This window comes from Pteropus alecto, unplaced genomic scaffold, assembly GCF_000325575.1.
Source record: "Pteropus alecto unplaced genomic scaffold, ASM32557v1 scaffold101, whole genome shotgun sequence".
Classification (NCBI taxonomy): domain Eukaryota; kingdom Metazoa; phylum Chordata; class Mammalia; order Chiroptera; family Pteropodidae; genus Pteropus; species Pteropus alecto.
The window spans coordinates 12,920,953-12,940,502 of record NW_006432945.1 but is presented as its reverse complement, the minus strand read 5'-3'; the positions used below and the strand labels follow the sequence as shown (position 1 = coordinate 12,940,502).

The following is a 19,550-nucleotide window of genomic DNA, read 5'->3' as shown; positions in this document are numbered from 1 at the left end:
CGCAGACTAGATGAACGACAAAAACAATCAACAAACCCATCTCTGTTTTAAACAATGGTGACAAAATACTGAAATGAAGCACAGTAATAAATGAGTAATGATAGCATACTGCATACTTCTAATTTAGAGTTTATAAAATTTAAATATATGGAAACAAAATTTAAACCTACAAAGAAAATGACTCGTTGTAAAATGGCCTTCTATCCTAGATATGATACTCAACCAGCATCAAAAGAAGATAAATCTGCTTTCATTTCTTACCTGCACAGCCAAAAGCCAAATGGTATCTTGAAGAGGGGCTAAATTTAACACAACACACATTAGCCTTCGCCTCAATGCTTGCCACTGAGTTGTCTAAGTTGGTAGACCACAGCTTCACTGAAAGTAAAGAATAAAAAAAAAGGAAATAAACAGTACACTAGCAAATGCTTCTGTAACCTAGAAAGTTTGCTTATTGCTACAGCTGTGTTTTTGTGCTAAAGTATTTTGGCTTACTAGGATGAAAAATGTTTAAAGTGAACAACAACTGAATAATCAAGAGAGCTTAGTTTCAAAGTCAGAAAACAATACAGATGATCAATGTAAAATGAGAGGTAACAATCTCATAATAGAGGCCCACAACTAAGTTCATTCCAGTGTTATAAACTGAGATTTGTAATGATAAGGGAGTAGAAAGCTCACTGATCAGAGCAGGTCAGATATGAAAGCAGAAGTCGAAAAGTGAGCTATTATCTTGTAAGGACCAGAGCAACTGTCAAGTCATTTTAAACAAAAATGTCTTGGTTGACACTAGAATACACACATAAAATGCATTTTCAGGACGTAAGTAACAATCCTGGTTGCATAACAGAATTAATAACAAACATTAACAATAACAGCAAAAATCAGTCCCAATGTCCCATCTAGGACAATACCCAGATGAGGTAGGTCTAGGTATTAGCGATTTTTTTTTTAAAGTTCTCTGGGTAATTCAAATGTGCCTTTGGGGTTAAAAACCAATATTAGGGATGGAGGCACAGTAAAATTTTATAATCTTTTTAGAAATACTAATACAGTAATCTGTAAACAGGAATGAAAAAAAGTAAAAATGGTTCCAACAATTACCTTCTGGAAGTTACATGCAAAAAAGGAAAAGACAAAGAAATTAAGGCTACTAACTCTAAGGCAAAAGAAATCTGTTAACAGGACTTTATAGATCTAATGGTGAGAAGAACCAGGCCAACAGGACGGTAAGGATAACAGAGAAGAACGAATAGTAATGATAAACATACAAGAAAAAACAGAAGAGAGATGTCCATTAAATTGGTAGAAAGAGATGTAGAATTTTTGCCTTGAAACATGATAAACTTTATTAAAAGATTTTATTATACATTAGAAACTTAATATAATTATGAATGCAGGGATGTCTAAATGTTTCAACAAAAAAGAAAATTCATTCAATGGTATATATTAAGAAATTGGTTATAAAAATGTTACCATGTGGCACGAATCTAAAAAACATTTTAATGAACATGCTGTACATCTGTTTTTCTTTCATTCCAAAAGACAGAGACTTTTGTGCTCAGGTTATTTTTAAGAATGATCAGTAATTACAAAGGATTGCTATGGGTTTCAATAAATATCTGCATCTCTAACACTAAAAGCAATAAAAGGGAGGGGGGAGATTCAAATAGTACCTTTTGCATCATCAGAACCTGAGGCCAAGAGTTTAGGATCCATCAAATTAAAGTCGACACTCCAACATCTCTTCTCATGTTCCTGGATGTAGAAGAAAGATAAAGTAGTCTCAGACAGAATATAGATCTTAAAATAAATAAAGCAAAACAAACAAACAAAAACCAACCTTGATACCAATTTATGGCTATGGTGGGAGGGAGAGAGAACAAGCTATGAAAACAAAAGAGATGTAAAGTAGTCCCCAAACTTCTGATAGATGCATTTACTAAAATTACTGCTTTTGGGAAATCATCTAATACATTCTACAATGCAAAAGTCTGAGGAGGTGCTTCAGAAGGCATTCTTTGGTATTACACAGATATAAAAAAAATGCTAAATAGTAACTTTCAATTTGTAATTATAAAGTATATAAAGCTCTACAATTATTAAGAAAAGTAAGAAATGTGATTCTTAAAACACATAACTAGTATCCTTATTTACCTGATAGACCTTTGACCTCTGTCCTGTGAATCCATCCCACAGGATGACAGTGCCTTCATAATCACTGCTGGCTAGCAGGTTCTTATGGTAACTACTCCAACTGATACAGCTGAAAGAAATACAGTTCAGCCTTACTTTATGTATATAAATAAGTGGATAGAAAGGGTTTTGATGTGTTAACAAAGATTAGAACTCCTTTAAAGTGTTCTACATAAGTTCATGATTTTTCTGCTCACAGCATCTTGAAAGAAACGTATCAAATAATCTCCAGATTTTTCTATTGGAATTACCAAGTAATGACCCTTACCACTGTTCCCTCTGATCACTAGTTTGAAAAATGGATATGAGCCTAAAGCCACCACATGCCATCTTTGATACATGAGGAGGATAAGCCTAACGGTGAAGACGATAGAGGCCAAGGGGAACAAAGCATGCCGGGGCAGGATGACAGAAACCTAATCAGATTGTTTAGGACCCAGATGCAGTTGTGCCAAGTCATGTAAATTAATAAACTAGTTCAAACTGAGTTTTGGTTTACATCCAAAATATCTTAACTAATAGAAGCTTATGACTGAAGCATTTAACAGTGAGTATTAAACTGTTAACATGTATGGTTTCTGCTATTCTCGAGTGCTCCAAAATTGAGAATGCAACATCTAAAAATGTATGCTTTTGGTGAGACACATATGTGAATCATGAATATAGTTAATCTAATGCATATTAAGGAAGAGGCCACTTTGAAAACAATTAATCTAGATTACTTCCAAGGATATGAACATAAGTTTTTTGCTTTCTACTAGTTGCATGCTAAGTTTCAGAGATTGGAAGAATTTATTTGCACGTTTAAATATACTTACTAGAATTTCTGGGAGAAATTACATAGAACACTTAAGAGCTAGATTCTGGGTTTATACAATCTGAGCTCAAATTCCAAATCTGCTTTGGGTAACATACTTCACTTGCATTATTGGTGTGCTCCAAATTGGTTTTAGGCATGCTTGCAGACTGATCCTTTCAGCTCTGAGGCCATAGCTTCCTGCCTTGAATGGCCTCCTCCACTTCCAAGGTGCCATAAAGGACTGCATTATGTGGATTTACTTAAAATACAATTTATAAAATAAGTCTTACTCTTATGGCCTCCATTTTATAAACGAGTAGCATGAAATGCTTAAAAGCACATACTTTGGAACCAAACTAACTCTAAATCCTGGGTCCACCAAAGACTAGCTGTGCAATCTTAAGCAAGTTAACTAACTTTTCTGTGCTTCAACTTCCTTGTGTATAAAATAGGGCAATAAAGGTAGAACTACCTCATAGCTCTGCTTAAGACAAAGCATTTAGGACAATACCTGCCACATAAGAATTCGATAAAGTTTTATCTTACTCATGTTGGTGTTGTCCCACTTAGGACAACTATAAGATTCTCAATGATGAGCACCACTGATGAATGAGCAAGCTCACAAATTATCAGGCCCGCATTTTTATGAACTAATTAGAAAACAAAAAGAAAATTATATTATATAAAGACTAATACTTGCTATATTATTAACATTATTAAAATGAGCATATACGCACATATTATATATATCATTCATTCAGATAAATAAGGTACAAGGATGACTAGGATGACAAGGATGTTCGAAGTTCTAAATAAATTTATTAGATGATTTCCTTACATCATTCTCTTTTAAGCCAGTGCTCATGAGACCAGTTTAGGGAGCTTACTTAAAAAATGCAGATTCTAGGATTCCTCTAAGATTTTGGGGGTGCAGACCAGAAATAAGGCCCAATTCCTGCATTTTTAACAGTAGTCCTGGTTTGAATACTGTTAAAAATGCAGTATTTTTACTGCATTCATCATGAACTCTAACCCCTCATACATGAAACTTAAATATTATGCCCTCAGTGAAAAGCAGAACATTCTTGTGAAAAGAACTCTTAAAACTTTAAACAACTGTAATATTTAGAGACATGTGCATGTCAGGCGGAAAATTCCTGACTTTCAGACACTATTCATAGGCTACAGTAATGCTTTATTCAACACTCCGTGAGAGGCTGTCTACAACAAAGACCTGAAAAAGTTAAAGAAAAATAACTTTCATTTGGCAAACTGAAAAACAATAACTACTAAACCCCACAAGGGAAAAGCAACCAATGTCTATAAGAAAGATATTCTGATGTATTCTCTGCAGGCAATTATAGTGCTCACCATGAATGAGTAAAGGAGTCTCACGGAAAGGTAAAATAAACTCATACCACCTATAGATACTAATTGTTATATACACACTGCATTATGCCAAGAAAATAATATAAGTACCTGATTTTGGAATTGCAGGTCATTTCATTTTCAGGGTAATGAATATCCACCGCATCCTGAATGACTGTGCCGTATTCATAGACTTTAATCTTCTTTGTAACCCCAGCAATTGCAAAATAGTCACAATCCCGGTCAAATTCAATACTAAGGGAAAAAATATATGCCTGGTCAGTAAGACTAGTCACCTATCCTTGTGACGTTTTCAATGACAACAATTCAGAATTTGCTTTTCTCTGTTTCTAAAGTGATTCTGTCTACAAGGATAAGAGATCTACTTGAAATGCCCTCAAATTTTCTTAGGCTCTATGCCCAGATTAAGGCATTATCAAGACATATCCAATTACATGTAGTGGGGAAATGTGCATAGCTACACGAATCTGCTTATAGATGGTTTTTGTGTTCCTAGAAACCAGACATGTTTTTCAATTCAGCTTTAGTAACCACATTACAACTTACCCAAGAGTCAAGGCTAACAAGTGATACTGTAAAAGTAGTGAGGAAAGATTTAATGGTTTGCAATATGAAAAATATATCAAAAGACAATTACCGATTAGTCTTCTCACAAATTCCAGCTATTCCCCTTCCTACCATTTTGTGGGGATGACAGAATTTCACAGTATTTAATGTCACTATAATAAATGAATTAGTGAAATTCATTTCAAGTGAAATTACTGCATCGATTAGGGAGGGAGTGGCGATGAAGGGATAAAATACACATAAAAATGGAATCATTAAATTATCATTATGTTTCTCCAACCCCACTTCTAATCTCCCAATCAAATATGATCTGACTTATGAACCCTCAATACAGATTCCTTATACCACAAACAAGGGAAAAAACAAAAATCTCCCTTTTAGAGTTATGTGAGAATTCACCCCTCTTACTAACTTTTTATACAAGTTCTAAAATAAGTTACTTCAAAGCAAAGCAGATGACCTTATTCACCCTCACAGAACTTAATTTGTAGCCTAAAAAGTTGTTATATAACCAGCAAGAAACCTAAGTGATCTAAAGGAATTAAGAGTGAAATGCATCATCACACACATTATTTGTCAATGAGTTAAGCATCCTTTCTAAAAGTACAGCCATAAGGCTAGAGAATACATAAGAATTCTCACTGATCTACCATTAATTACATAACAATGGCTAACATTCACTGACCACTCGCTAACTATAACCACTGCACGTTTAACTTAGTTCTCGTGATAACCATAAGATAGGTATTACTTTTGTCCACATTTTACAGGAGAAAACTGAGGATTAGAGGTGAGGTAATCTGCCCCAAATCAGCCAGTTTATAAGTGGCTAGTACTCTGCATGTATCAATCAATCGTTAAATGCATACAAATACCTACATGACACACTTTTCTTTATGGATTACCTATGATAATCTTTTACAGAACAGTTAATGATTAGTTAATAATTTATAAGAAGCCTGCTGAGTTGACGATAACAAAAAAACACATTAAAAATATTTCCCATAAAAACACACATTGAGATGCTCACTTTTCATTACAGCTTTAAATCCTTAACTTTATACACATTTTAAAGGAATTTCATCAAATGTCATTGCACAATTCAGCAAATGTTCCCTCCAATAAAATATGACTATGTGGCAATATAATCGATTTATTTGCACGAAAACCTCAAATGAACTTCCATCTCAGCTACTGTTATCTGCCCTGTGGATGCAACATAACTATACTGATGCCCACTATTCACCCATCCTATTCTTAATTTAGAAGGTTTTGGTACGGCTGAAACTTTGGGAGAAGCAGTTACGTTATCCCTAAATACCTTTCTTTCACTTACAAACACACATGGCTAATAAATCAATAGCATTCCAAAGGTGTACCAGTAAAAGTAAACATGCCCTTTCCAAACTATTAGTTCTTAATAAAAGAAAGTTTAAACACTAACTTATCAAAACGATAGTCCAAAAACACTCCAGGAAGGAAGCTAACATAAAAACAAGTGCTACTTGTAAAAAGAATTGATTTGATGATGTAAGTCTGTTATTTCTTCTGTCGCTATTATACAAGCTCTCTTTTCAACAAAGCTTATTTATTTAGCTACAATAGCTCATTCTTTTACTCCTGCACTAAAAAATTAACTTTTTGTTTTGACTTCACTGCTATTATGCTCTTACATTCTGGTTACGTTTTGTTCTTAATATACTGGGATATCAAGAACCTGCACAGTTTCCTTTTTTTCACCTTCTGGGATATTAAGGTTCTTCATAGTTTAAAACGATAAGATTTTCGGAAAAATACTGATCAAAACGTTTAAAGAATAATTTTTTCTAGTAAAGTATAATTAAAAGGAAAAGGAAGACAAACAGCTGCCTTTCAAAAAATGCGAGGACTTCCACATAGGACTTCCACATTGCTACAATTCAGGATTTAAGTGCTTCTAAACACAGTTATTTGTTCCCAATCTTGGACAGATTTAATTATCTGTTCTCAAACATAAACATAATTAGACTCTAAAACTGATCATGAAATAACTCAAATGAACAAGGAAGTTTTTAGAGAACTTTTCAGAGCTAATCCAGAATGGATGATCTCTTATTTCACAGTACAGTATTTCAGCTGCTTTAATTATGATATGTGATAACACAAACAACAATAAACAGTGACCAGTAGGCCAAAACAAAAAATAAAAAATAAACAAATTAACTGAAACATACCTGCTGCTTCTGCAATTAAATTCAAGAGAACTGTAAGAAATGTTGGTCATAAAAAATTCATTTCTGCTATCCACTATTAACCAGCAATTCTTATAACAAGTGGTTTATGCAAGTTTATTGCAATGATAAATTCAGTTTCATAGAATTTTTTATATTTCAGAATAAACACATTTTTCTTGAAAAATATTACGAATGAAGACTTATTTTAAAATAGAAATGAATGGCATTTTTTCTTCCACACTTGAAATGTATCAACTTTTTTGATACATTTTTTAAAAATCAACTTTTTAAAAAGGTGATTTATTTAAACAGTTGTAAGAAACTGGCTATATTCCTTGTCAAAAGCGCCATCAGTCAAGTGATCGAGCATTAAGGCAAGAGATCACGCAGGATAGAGGATTATCGCACACCTCTATACGGCGTGGCACTAAGCAATGCAAAGACGTCAGCATCCCAAGAAGGGAATTTTGTGAATGCTCTCACTGACTGTCACATTTTTCGCAATTATAAAATAGGTATTAACAAACAAGGTAGATTAATATCCCTGAACAGTAAATCCAATTTATCAAAAGAAAATGTAAAGTGACTGCAGTTGTTAAAGGTCTAATTCATTACCATGATAGTGTATGCCTCAAGAGAAAGAGGCTATTATAATTTCAAGGAAACAAAGAAAGGTTGAGAAATGGGCCATTTTAATAAAAGAAATGGGCAGATCTTTAAAGAATAGAAACATGGGTAAAGTAAATAAAAATTGATGTCATTCAACTTTTTTTTTTCCAAATCAATCTATAATAGCTAAAACTTCCATAACATATAATGCTATGTGTCAAGCACTATTTTAAGCACTTTACATAAAATATATTTAACCTTCAAATCTCTAATGTACAGACAAGGAAACTGAGGTATCATGATATTAAGTAATTTGCCCAAGGTTCTCTAAATAATTCGAATTCAAGCAATCTGGTTCCAAGGTCTATGGCCTCAATCACTGTGCAAAATGCTCATTTTAGTGAGAACAAAGGGGCTGCTCTTGGAGGAACACAAACAAGGGCAAACTAAACAAGAATAGTAACAGACTAATGATATATACTAACCCCAAACCCTCCCAGGGCAGGCGAAAGAGTCTTCCATTCATTCGTGCAGTCATTCAACAACTTTACTACTGAGCACCTACCACATACCGGACATGGGGATAGAATAGGAAATAAGACAGATAAGATTCCTTCCCTTCCCTGATGCAGCTTCAAGCCTCGAACACTTTTTTTAAATTACTACTTTAAAAGACTGGTCCTGGGAAAAATTCTGAAAGGGAATCCTTTTCTCTTCACTCCCATTCTTCACATTTCTCACTACCCAGAAGGCCCAATAACTCTTAAGAGAGTAACAGAAATACCTTCTGACAAAAAGAGAAAGTATATTAGGAGTCCTAAAAAATCACACTTATTCCTTAGATAAGTCAATAATTACCTGGAGATCTGTTTTTAAGTACAAATGAAAAAACTCACAGCTTCTATAATAAAGAGTATATTAAGACTGACCTTAAATCTGGATCGAACTTGCCTGTCATTATAAAGTGAAGTTTAGTAAAACAATCCTTTAATGGCTACTACAAAAAAGTTTAATTTGAATAGTTTCAAACTATGGAAAAAAAAAAAGGTATCTAAACATCAAATCTACATTAAATTTAAAAGTTCATTATTAAAGCCAAGTTAGACAATACAGTAATAGAGACAAAAAGTATCAAAAACTCAAAAGAACTAATTCCTTTTATTCTTTCAGGTGTCTCGAAAGTAAAGTGTTTTCTGAAACTTATCCAAAAGTTTCAACAGATCCAGGAGGAACTCACAGAACAGAACTCAGCAGCCAGAATCTCTTAGTTCAAATCTTAGTTCTGTCATTTACTAGCACTGTGCTGCTCTTAGACAAATTAGAAAATTTCTCTCTACTTCAACTCCTTATCTGTAGAATGGGATAAATGGCAATGTCTTACTCCATAAGGTTTATATAAAGATTAAATGAGTTAGGGAAATACTTAAAATGTCATGTAAAATACTTACACTGTTGTCTGAAAAAGCAATCAAACACTACATCACCAGTGTAGTAACTGATTTAGCAGCGAGTGTCATAATATGTAACTTTTCTTCTTATGAATTTACTAATGTCGGATGTTATTCTATTTCAAAAATTTGAGAAGATATAAGCAAAATGTTAAAATAATTTCTCAATTACAAATGGAGTGTATAACAATTTTAAAAATAACAATCCAGGTATGTAAAATTGGAACAAAGAATTCAAGAAACAGCCATTGTTACTTAAGCATTCAAAGTTTAAACTATGCTTTAAAACCATTCCTTTCTAGTGGCCACTGAATACCTAATTTAAGAAAAAGTATAAAAGTGACATTATGGCTGTGTGTAAGAAGAGTTCTCTCTGAACTTCATTATAAGCACTAATTTCCATACTTGTCAACTAATTGTTGAGACAGTGTCAAAGTAAACAAATGCTGCCATCTTGTGGACTTATAGTATGGTATTAATCCAAAATTATCCATAAGCAAAGAAACATTTTAAAAGCGAAATTTCTGGTGCAGCTTTTTCTCTCAGTGAGATTATCATTGTAATAAATGACCACTACGAGACATATTTCTTGCCATTTTAAAGTAAAAATTAATTTCTTCTACAATGTAATAAAATAATGCATCAAATTCAACATCATGTTATCTCTAACATATCTTATCCCTCTTCCCAAAAGAAATTCTTCATTGAATGTCCCATTTTGACAGTAATTAAAAGCCTTTAAAATAAATTTATTACCAATGATGTGTCTGAGTGTGAGAAACTAGGAAAATGAAAAAAACCTTCGGGCTGTGAAAGTTTCAAAGTTCTTTTAATTCTTGGAATACTATTTTCCTTTGTTGCTACCTACTAGTCTTCATCTGTCCTACCTAGTAAACTGTGAATGTTGGGATTTTTTCTTTCAGACATGTTATTAAAAATACTGTCTGATTCCACTTATCAGAGATACTTAAGAGCAGTCAAAAGTCACAAAGACAGAAAGTAGAATGGTGAATGCTGAGACTATGAGAAGGAGGAGTTTTTTAATGGACACTGATTTTCAGTTTTACAAGATGACACACAGAAAGGAAATAGTAAGGATGGCGTAAGGATGGCAGTGACGGGAGCACAATATCAGGAATGTAGTTAACACCACTGAATAGTCATTTGTTAAGATGGTAAATTTAATGTTATGTGTGTATTTTACCACAATAAAAAATTTTGGAAAAAAGAAAAGATACCACATCAAAATTTGTGAGATACAGCTAATGCAGTGCTTAGAGAAAAATTTATAACCCAAACTGTATCAGAAAAGAAAGGTTTCAACTCAGTCACTTCAAGAAACTAAAACGATAAGGGCAAATTAAATCTAACAAAAGCAGAAAAAAGAAAACAAAGAGCAGAGATCAATGAAATGGAGAACACGAAAATACAGAGTACCAATAAACCAAGAGCTAGATAAATAAAACTGATAAACTTCTAAAGCAAGACTATTAAGGAAAAAGAATAAAGGGAAACAAATTTCCAATATCAGGGATGAGAAACGGATTATCATTATAGAATTTAAAGATATTTAAAAAAAATAATAAAGGAATAATATTAACACTTGCATGCAAATAAATTCAACACCCTAGATGAAATGGACAAATTCCTTGAAAGATACAAACTAAAGACAATGCTCAATCAAGAAGAAATGGTTATCTGGTTATTATTAGCCTTACGTATCTTAAAAATTGAATTTTGTATTTAAAAATCTTCCCTCAGAGAAAACTCAAGACCAAGATTGCTTAACTAGAGAATTCTACGAAGTAGATAAGGAAGAAATAATACCTATTCTTCACAAACACATCCAGAAAACTGGAAAGAGGGAGCACTTATGAGAACATACCCTGTCACCAAACCAGACAAAGATGTTACGAGAACACAAACTGCAACTCTGTGAGATAGATACTATTAATCATTCCATTTTAGAGATGAAGAGATTGAGGGCTAAAGAGAGTCGAAACTGGCCTAAGAACATAGAAGTAAAAATTGGCGAGCAACCTGACTTCAGAACACAGGCTCTTAACCAGAACACTATGACTGCTTCTCAAATTCAATTCAATGCTAGGTATTCTTGCAAAAGAAAGCAGTAAAGAATGCTGCCCAATACTTACCTAGAGACTATGCTAGAACCATTATAGAGATCACTAGCATATGACAGTGTAGCCAAAGGTCGTACTGAATTATATCGAGTAAACTTGGACAAGCATTCCTGAAATTCATCCAACTGGCTTGCTGTTCGACTGTCATCTACAGAAGAAAACAATAAATGAACTGAACTGCAACGTAAATCAGAGAGCAATACCCACAGAATAAAAATTATTTTCTAAAACCAAACGATTCTTAAAAAGTATTTTAAAAAGACTTAGATGATCAAATTAACTAGCTGGCTTTTCAATTTTAAGAAAAATTTCTTAGTGGTTCTTTGAAAGATACTGTTTCAACAACAGTGAAAATATACTATGTATTTTCTCTTTTTTAAAGCAATAATTTCTTGGGAAAACAAAAAAGTATCTCTAATTTTAAGTTAAATTATTTATTAAAACAAAAACTCAGTCATGAAGAAAGTGAAAGTGGAGAGAGGAGTATATACACTGGACAGAGTATTAGTTTGAAAGAACATGTTTATAGGGACACATCTTCATGTTATAGGCATATTCATTTACTGTCAAAGCACAATTTATAATAACATAATTTAGATAAAAAATAATGGTTTTAAAGTAAAAAGAAAGTGAAATATTTATTCACTTAATACTTTGAATTGTTTCATATCCAGTTACAGGAAGGGAGTACACAGTTGCAATGTATGAATTTTTAATTCTCAATAACAATATAGTTTCACTAAAATGTTTGGGTAGAATGTGGAAAATAAAAATTTCATCTGGTAGGACACTGTACAAATACTCTGAGTAAAGTCTATTTCAGTAAATGATGCAAAACTAAATTATGTGGAATTTAAATTGCAAGATCAATTTATGAAGGACTTGAGAATACAGCTAATCTATTCTCTGATCTAGAAAAAAGCTTATAGTAAAACTATGAATTTAAAAAAGTTTTTCAAAACTGCTTAAAGTTTAGATTTGTATTTCCCTTTCCAAAGAAAGAAAAGTAAAACAATTATTTTAGTTAGCATCCTAGACTTAAATGTGAAATAAGCCTGTTAAAACACTTTTCATACCTTCTTCATTGTAAGTATCATATCATATATGGTGTGTGTGTGTGTATATATATATATATATATATATGTATCATATGGTATATGTATGTATTCTATAGTATATATACTATATGATACACGGTAAAGAATTTATTTTATCTGGAGATAATTAGGTTATTTTAAAGATAATTGTTGACATGAAGAAATCTAACGATTATTATAGAAAACACAATTGCTTGAGAAAACTAAGTAAGCTTCTATCTCTGATATTTTACATTTTAAAGATTTGAACATTAATTTTGCAAATTCATCTAACAACCTATATTAAAAGGGTCCAATTTTGTAGTGTTTCCATTCTAAAAACAGCAAAAGAAACAAAACTAATTAGCATGCAGTATCATAATGTTATTGAGAAAAGCTCCTGCTGTACAAAAATGATTCTCAGGAAATTCAACAAATTATAAATAAAACATGGGTTTTTGAAAAAAAATTAAATATACTACAAAGTGGTTTGGATGTAACAGTTAATTGGTTCTCAAAAAACTCAACTGTATTACAAAAGTGGCTTGGATGTAACAGTTAATTGGTTCTTTTTATATATAATCCTATTACCGTGAGCTATGTAATATAATAAATAACTTACTGGAAAGCCAGTTACTTTAGATATTCATTTCAAAATTGTTTTAATGCTAATCTATTGTTTCACATTTTGACATCAATCCTTAAGTACATAAAACTTGCAAGCATTCAAGAATGTGTTTCCTGTTGAAGATCATAATCCTTTTCTAGGGTAACTGAACTTCTAGCCACCGTACCGCCACTCCACTCACTAACACCTATGTTCAACAAGTTATAAAGAAAGCACTAAAAATCGTTATTTCAGTATCTGGACATATAAGATTACATTCCACTTATCTGGTTATGAAAAGGTAGGATTCTGTCTGTTTGGTTGATTTATGATCTACACCCATACATACCTGCTGGCATACCATATCTCCTGTTCTAATTACAGATTAGTTTGTAAAACTGTATCCAGGGTCTCTTTTCTCTTCTAATGCTTTTTAATTTACCTCCTCTCTCAGTTACAGTTAAGAGTCTAAGGCATTAATTTTCTTAATCTTCATTAAGAAAGATTAGGGGGTGGGGTGGAGTGGATGCTCATTTGAAAATATACAAATGGACAATCAAACTCTTAGGTACCCCATCACATAGAGGTTAAATTTTCCTTTGAGAACACTAGGAGGAACTTCACGATCAGCGATATGATTAGTGTAGTCAATGAACACATTTGATAAGACAAGCTTGAGATTCCTAAAAACTAAGGACAATGTCTATTAAGTACAATACAGCCATGCCCACGAAAATAAAATCTAATCTTCCTCCTGGTCTTATTATTCTACATCCCCAAAATAAATTAAATTGGTTTTGATTACTTTTACTATCCCACAGCATGCTTATGATGCTAGTTACTGAAATATTATCAATAATAATAGCCCACCCCCATCTCTCCCGTTTTCATTTTTAATGTCTGCCACTTGCCTGTGGTTGTATTTCAACATCATATCAATATATAACATCTGAAAGGGCTAACATGAACTCTTTGTCAATCAGAATGTAGGTTTCAGACCACTTTCAATTTAATAGCTTCCTATTGTAGTTTATAGACTATTACGCAGGCTCAATAAGGGGATCAATTCTCAGGCAATACACTGAAAGCTTTTGGTCCGTATAATAACTGTTATTAATTTCAAATACACTTATCAACAAAGCCTGGCTTCCTCTTAGTTCACAGGAAAAATGTTATGTAAATCTATTTCCACTCCCCCCATCAATCCTGAAGCAAATCTGTCCAACTGATCTAAGCAATGTGTACATTATAAATAAATATGCCTACTCAAGAAAAAACCAAAGCCAAATTTTTAATAGCTAATAGAGTATCAAACATTTTTTTTTGGTGGCCCTCACTATGAGCAAGTATACTACTAATGATATTAAATGACTGAGCACCAACTTATACCAAGCATTGTAAAGTATATGTATCACCTAAAAAAAAAAAAAAAAAAAAAACTATGGTTGGTGAGCAAAGATGCAGAGAATAGCTAAAGATCAGTGGGCTAACAAAAAGCAAAAAAACAAACAAACAAAAAAAAAAACAAAAAAAAACCACATTTCTTTACATAATTTATTTCTTCTACTTTAAATATGTCTCTACTTACTTTTTAATTAATATTATCATTGATTAAATACAACTCTTCTGAAATCTATACAGTGATTACTTCCTCTTACATTTTCCCATTTTCAACTTAGCCTGGTTTTTTCACTCCCACCTACTAGTGGATAATCTCCTCTATTCTTGTAATACTGTTTGCATATATATAACACATACTATCTCATATAACATATAATATTTACCTGGTGCTTTCTCCGGCAATGAGTATTTATAATACTCATTGACAGTAAGGACCATTCTTACATCTTTTTATTCTTAGCAGAGGACTGTGCTTAAAACAATAAATGTTAAATAATAGGAGGTAACTGAATGGAATTTATTTTTGCTGGCTACAGATTCATGGCTGATTTTTTCTAACTTTGTATAGCTCACTATATAGAGCCTAAAAATTCTCAAATACAGAAAAAGAACAAAAATAGCTATGGGAAAGCAATGTTCTCCAGGATCTCTAAGAAATTCCACAATCCTCTGCTGGACTACGTCTAAAATACAAACTTTTGTTTTATGGATAGGACTTGCCAAAAATTCAGCATAAGAAGCTAGAATGGATCTGATATACAAATTTTAGATGTTTTAAGAAGTCCTGGATACATACCTGAGATACGAGACATCCTTGTAGAAAAGTAACATTGCTCTAAGTCTTCAAAATGAGCAGTGAGTCGTTTTCGTCTTGATGCTAATGTGCTATTATACCAAGGCTGTTTCTTTGTCTAAGGTGATAACAAGAAAAGACACTTATAACTCAGAATGAACCATACTCTTTTTCTGTGCAGAATATCCAAATGCTTGAATAACTAACTACAAAAGTTTATCGCATTAAAATAATTAAAAAGAGTAAAAACCCACAGTTCTTATACCGTATTTTCCAATTTTTGTTGGAAATTGGTCTTTAGATTCTATGTTCACAAAAATTCTATTTTGTGAACATAGAATCTAAAGACCAATTTTACAAGAATAAAATGAGAAGCTTCTTTTAACTCTCCAAATTAAATGAAGATAGAATCCATTATAACTGCCATTCTAAAATCTACAATTTTAAGAATTTTAATATGCAGAAATTGTTAGAAAACAATTGTCAAAAGACTACATTTTCATCATCTCTATTATACCCTTTGAATAATAAGAACAGTTTTTGACAGTACAGTATATTTAAGTTAAAATTATTAGATTAAGGGGCAATGATGTGTATGCACTAAATTGTTTTATATATATTTTAGATGAGAATAACTAAACCAAATATAGAGACAAAGACAACAAACCTGAACTACAGTGGCATATATATTTTATAGAAAACAAAATACAATCGACCCTTGAACAACATGGGTTTAAAATGCATGGGTCCACTTAAACGCAAATTTTTTTTTTCAAAAAATACTGAAAATGTATTTTCTTTATAATTTTTTTAATAACATTTTATTTTTTTCTAGCTTACTTTATTCTAAGAATACAGTATAAAATACATATAACATTCAAAACGTGTGTACCCTCACATTGTCCAAGGGTCATCTATTTTTATTAACCACATCATGTTAACTGAAAAGACAATTCTTCCACAAATGGTTATTATGTGTTATGCTTGAGGCATTTAAACAGATAAAGAGAAAAGCCATGTAATAAGATCTTGAGATGACACAAGTTCACCAATAGCTATACCACAATTGCAAATGTGTTGAGTAAAAAAGAGTAAGGCACTACTATGAACAAACACTAAAGTGAAGCTAAAACTAAACTAGATGGTAGGCTAATAATCATTTTAAGGCAGTGCTTGGATCACAAGGAAAAAAGATAATTTCCAAGGACATAACGGATAAACAACTATACAAGAAGCTGAACTCAGAGAAGTGACTGTAAACAAAACATAAGGGTGCAGACAAGGGGAAAGAGGTACAGGACAATACCTACTTGGGGACAAATACCTACAAGAGAACAAGTACTAGAATGGAGACTTGGAGAATGAAAAGAGAATTGCAAAACAGAAGATGGATCTGAAGAAATTACCCAGAATGAAGGATAAAAGACAGAAAATTTGAAAGAGAAGACAAGCAACAGAAAAGACAGTAAGATTCAAATACTCCGAGAACCAGAAAAAGAGTAACAGACTGAAGAAGAAATATTTAAAAAACTGATACTGACAATTTTCCATAACTGAATACAGACACAGAAATTCTGTTGAAGATCATAATCCATACAGATATAACGAATTATTAGTATCATGAATACAATTTTTTAAAAGGCTCCTCCAAGTAAATAAGAAAAAAACCAATAAAAAAAATGAGAAGACATGAAATGCTATTTCACAAAGAAAAAACATGAATGGCCACAAGAAAAGATACTGGCCTTGCATGACAGGAAAATGTGCATTAAAACCACAACTAACTTCTATGTATTACTCACTAAAGCAGCAATCATTTAGAAATTCAACAGTACTAATTACTGACAAGAATGTGGAGAAACTGGAACTTATATACTCCTGTGATGAGAGTTTTAAATTAATAAAAAGACTGGAAAACGACTGATACTATCTCAAAATACAAAAACACTGATATGTACACCCAACAGCCCTCACTTCCTCTCCTGGGTACAAAATCTAGAGAAACTCTTGCACCTGTGCATCAGGAGACATATACAAAATGCCCTTAAAAGCAAAAACGAAAATCCTAAAAATATATCAAATGAATATAAATTGGACAACTGATAAATTGTGGTATATTAACAAAATGGAATATTATAAATTAGTGAAGATGAATCAACTATAGCCACAGACATCAGGAATGAAACTCTGAAAACACACATCTCATAAATCTACATACTATGGTATCATTTTTATAAAATCCAAATATAACCAAAGTGAATAATATAGGGGTACATATATATGTGGTAAAACTATTTTAAAAAATCAAGACATTAATAAACACAAATATCAGAAAAGTAACCACTTCTGGACAGGAGGTGATGAAATCTGTTAGAAGCACATGGGTAACTTGAACGGTACTGTTAACACTCTAGCAATTAATTAGCACAATGACTGGTTCATAAGTCTCTTTTGTTATAACTATGCTTCTAATTTACATATTTATAAAATATATTTCTTATGTATCAACATATTTTTTATAATTTCTAAGGGGAAGACTATAGATTTTTTAAAAAGTGATCAGTTCCATGAAGAAACAAAGACTTCATAGTCTGAAATGTGAGAATAATTATAACAACAAAAGTCAGAAATATGACACGTGAAACAAACAAGTAGTTGAAAATACCATTTGGTTTGGTTTCCAGATTTTAGAGCTAATTTTCCCTTCATAATTATTTTGCTAATATTTATCCTAAGCTTTTCTTAAATTTATTTACTCAGAGCAATTCCTTTTTAATCCATCCAAAACCAGGTTGCCTCATAACTGCTGGTATATACACATCAGTTGTCTCACTGCCACACTTATTTAATTATTGAATTCACAAATAACATTAATATAAATGAACAGACATATGTTAACTGTGAGGGGATAAGAATTTTGAGAATATAAATTGGTTGCGGATAATCTATAAGGCCAATCATCAGACTGAACAGAAATGCAGGATAAGCTCTATAATTTATAGGTAGGATATAAATATGGCTAGAAATCAAAAAGAAATGTTCATCATTCGTGTTTATCTAGATTAGCTCTAAAGAAAAATAGCCAAACTTACCAAACTCAAAAATAATTAAATCTCACCAAAGCGAAAACAGAAGCATATAAATATCTTACCTGGTAACTAAGGAAAAAACTCATATAATGCTAAAAGTAAAAAACTCACATAATGCTAAAAAAGTATATAGCATACCATAAAGATAATAGAGCAAATTAAACTTGATGATTATACAAAACAATCATTTAATGTCAGCCTATAAATTATGAAAAATCTTTATAAAATTAACAAAAACTGATTACTAATGAATGAAATTAAATTGAAAATAAAAACACTCAGAACTAAATATTCCATTTCACATACTTAATATAAACGAATGACCAAGAATACAAAAGATCTTTAAAAGATAAACAAAATCAATGTTTGCACAATGAAGAAATAATTGTTACCACAGCACAGTTCCCCATCAATTCCACTAAGAAGAGAGCCCTACTCTAAATGAAGCTGAAAGTGTTCTGTACGGTTAACTGAAATTTGTAAATTTAATATATAAATAACACTTCCTTCCAAAATAATTTCATAAATTAAACGATGCTGAATAAAAACCTCATTATTATTTACACAGTTAAGTAATCGTTGTAAGATCAAGGACCAAGTGCAAAATAATAAAACAAATTAACTGTTAAACACACACATTTTCATAAAAACAAACTGGCATTCAAGAGAAAAGCTGCATAATTTAGAACAGTGGTTTCACAAAGCCTGGTCCAGAAAGTATGGTCTTTAGGCACATGGGGGTCTCTCAGACCCTTTCAAGATATCTATGAGATCAAAACTATGTTCATAAATACAGTAACACGTTATATGCTATTTTCGTTGTCCTTGGGCATGCGCTTGAGATGCAAAAGCAAAAGTCAGCATAAAATTGCTGGTCCCTTAGCAAAATCAAGGAAATGGCACCAAGACCACTGGTGAAGATTATATTCTTCCCCATTACTTGTAATTTAAAACAACAACAACAACAAAAACTACATACATACATAGATTTTAGAAATCTAGTTTCTCTCAAGAACACTTTGTATTACTTTTCTTAAGTTGAAGTATAATTGACATATAATATTATATTTGTTTCAGGTGTATAACAATATTTGTATATACTGCAAAGTGAGGACGAATATAACTCTAGTTAATAACTGTCACCACAGAGTTATAAAAATTTTTTCTTGTTATGAGTCTTTTCAACTTTCTAATCTGCAATGCACTATTATGAACTACAATA

General features: G+C 32.0%; 1 protein-coding gene across 1 annotated transcript in view; it reads right to left on the bottom strand.

Moving 5' to 3' along the window:
• Nucleotides 1-19,550, bottom strand: part of COP1 (COP1, E3 ubiquitin ligase) — a gene marked incomplete at its 5' end in the record, with an annotated part of 101,619 nt that overhangs the window by 33,621 nt on the left and 48,448 nt on the right. The window contains 6 exon segments of the mRNA XM_025044000.1: nt 262-378; nt 1,677-1,758; nt 2,158-2,266; nt 4,475-4,618; nt 11,375-11,510; nt 15,243-15,357. Coding sequence (XP_024899768.1) covers nt 262-378; nt 1,677-1,758; nt 2,158-2,266; nt 4,475-4,618; nt 11,375-11,510; nt 15,243-15,357 — 703 coding nt within the window.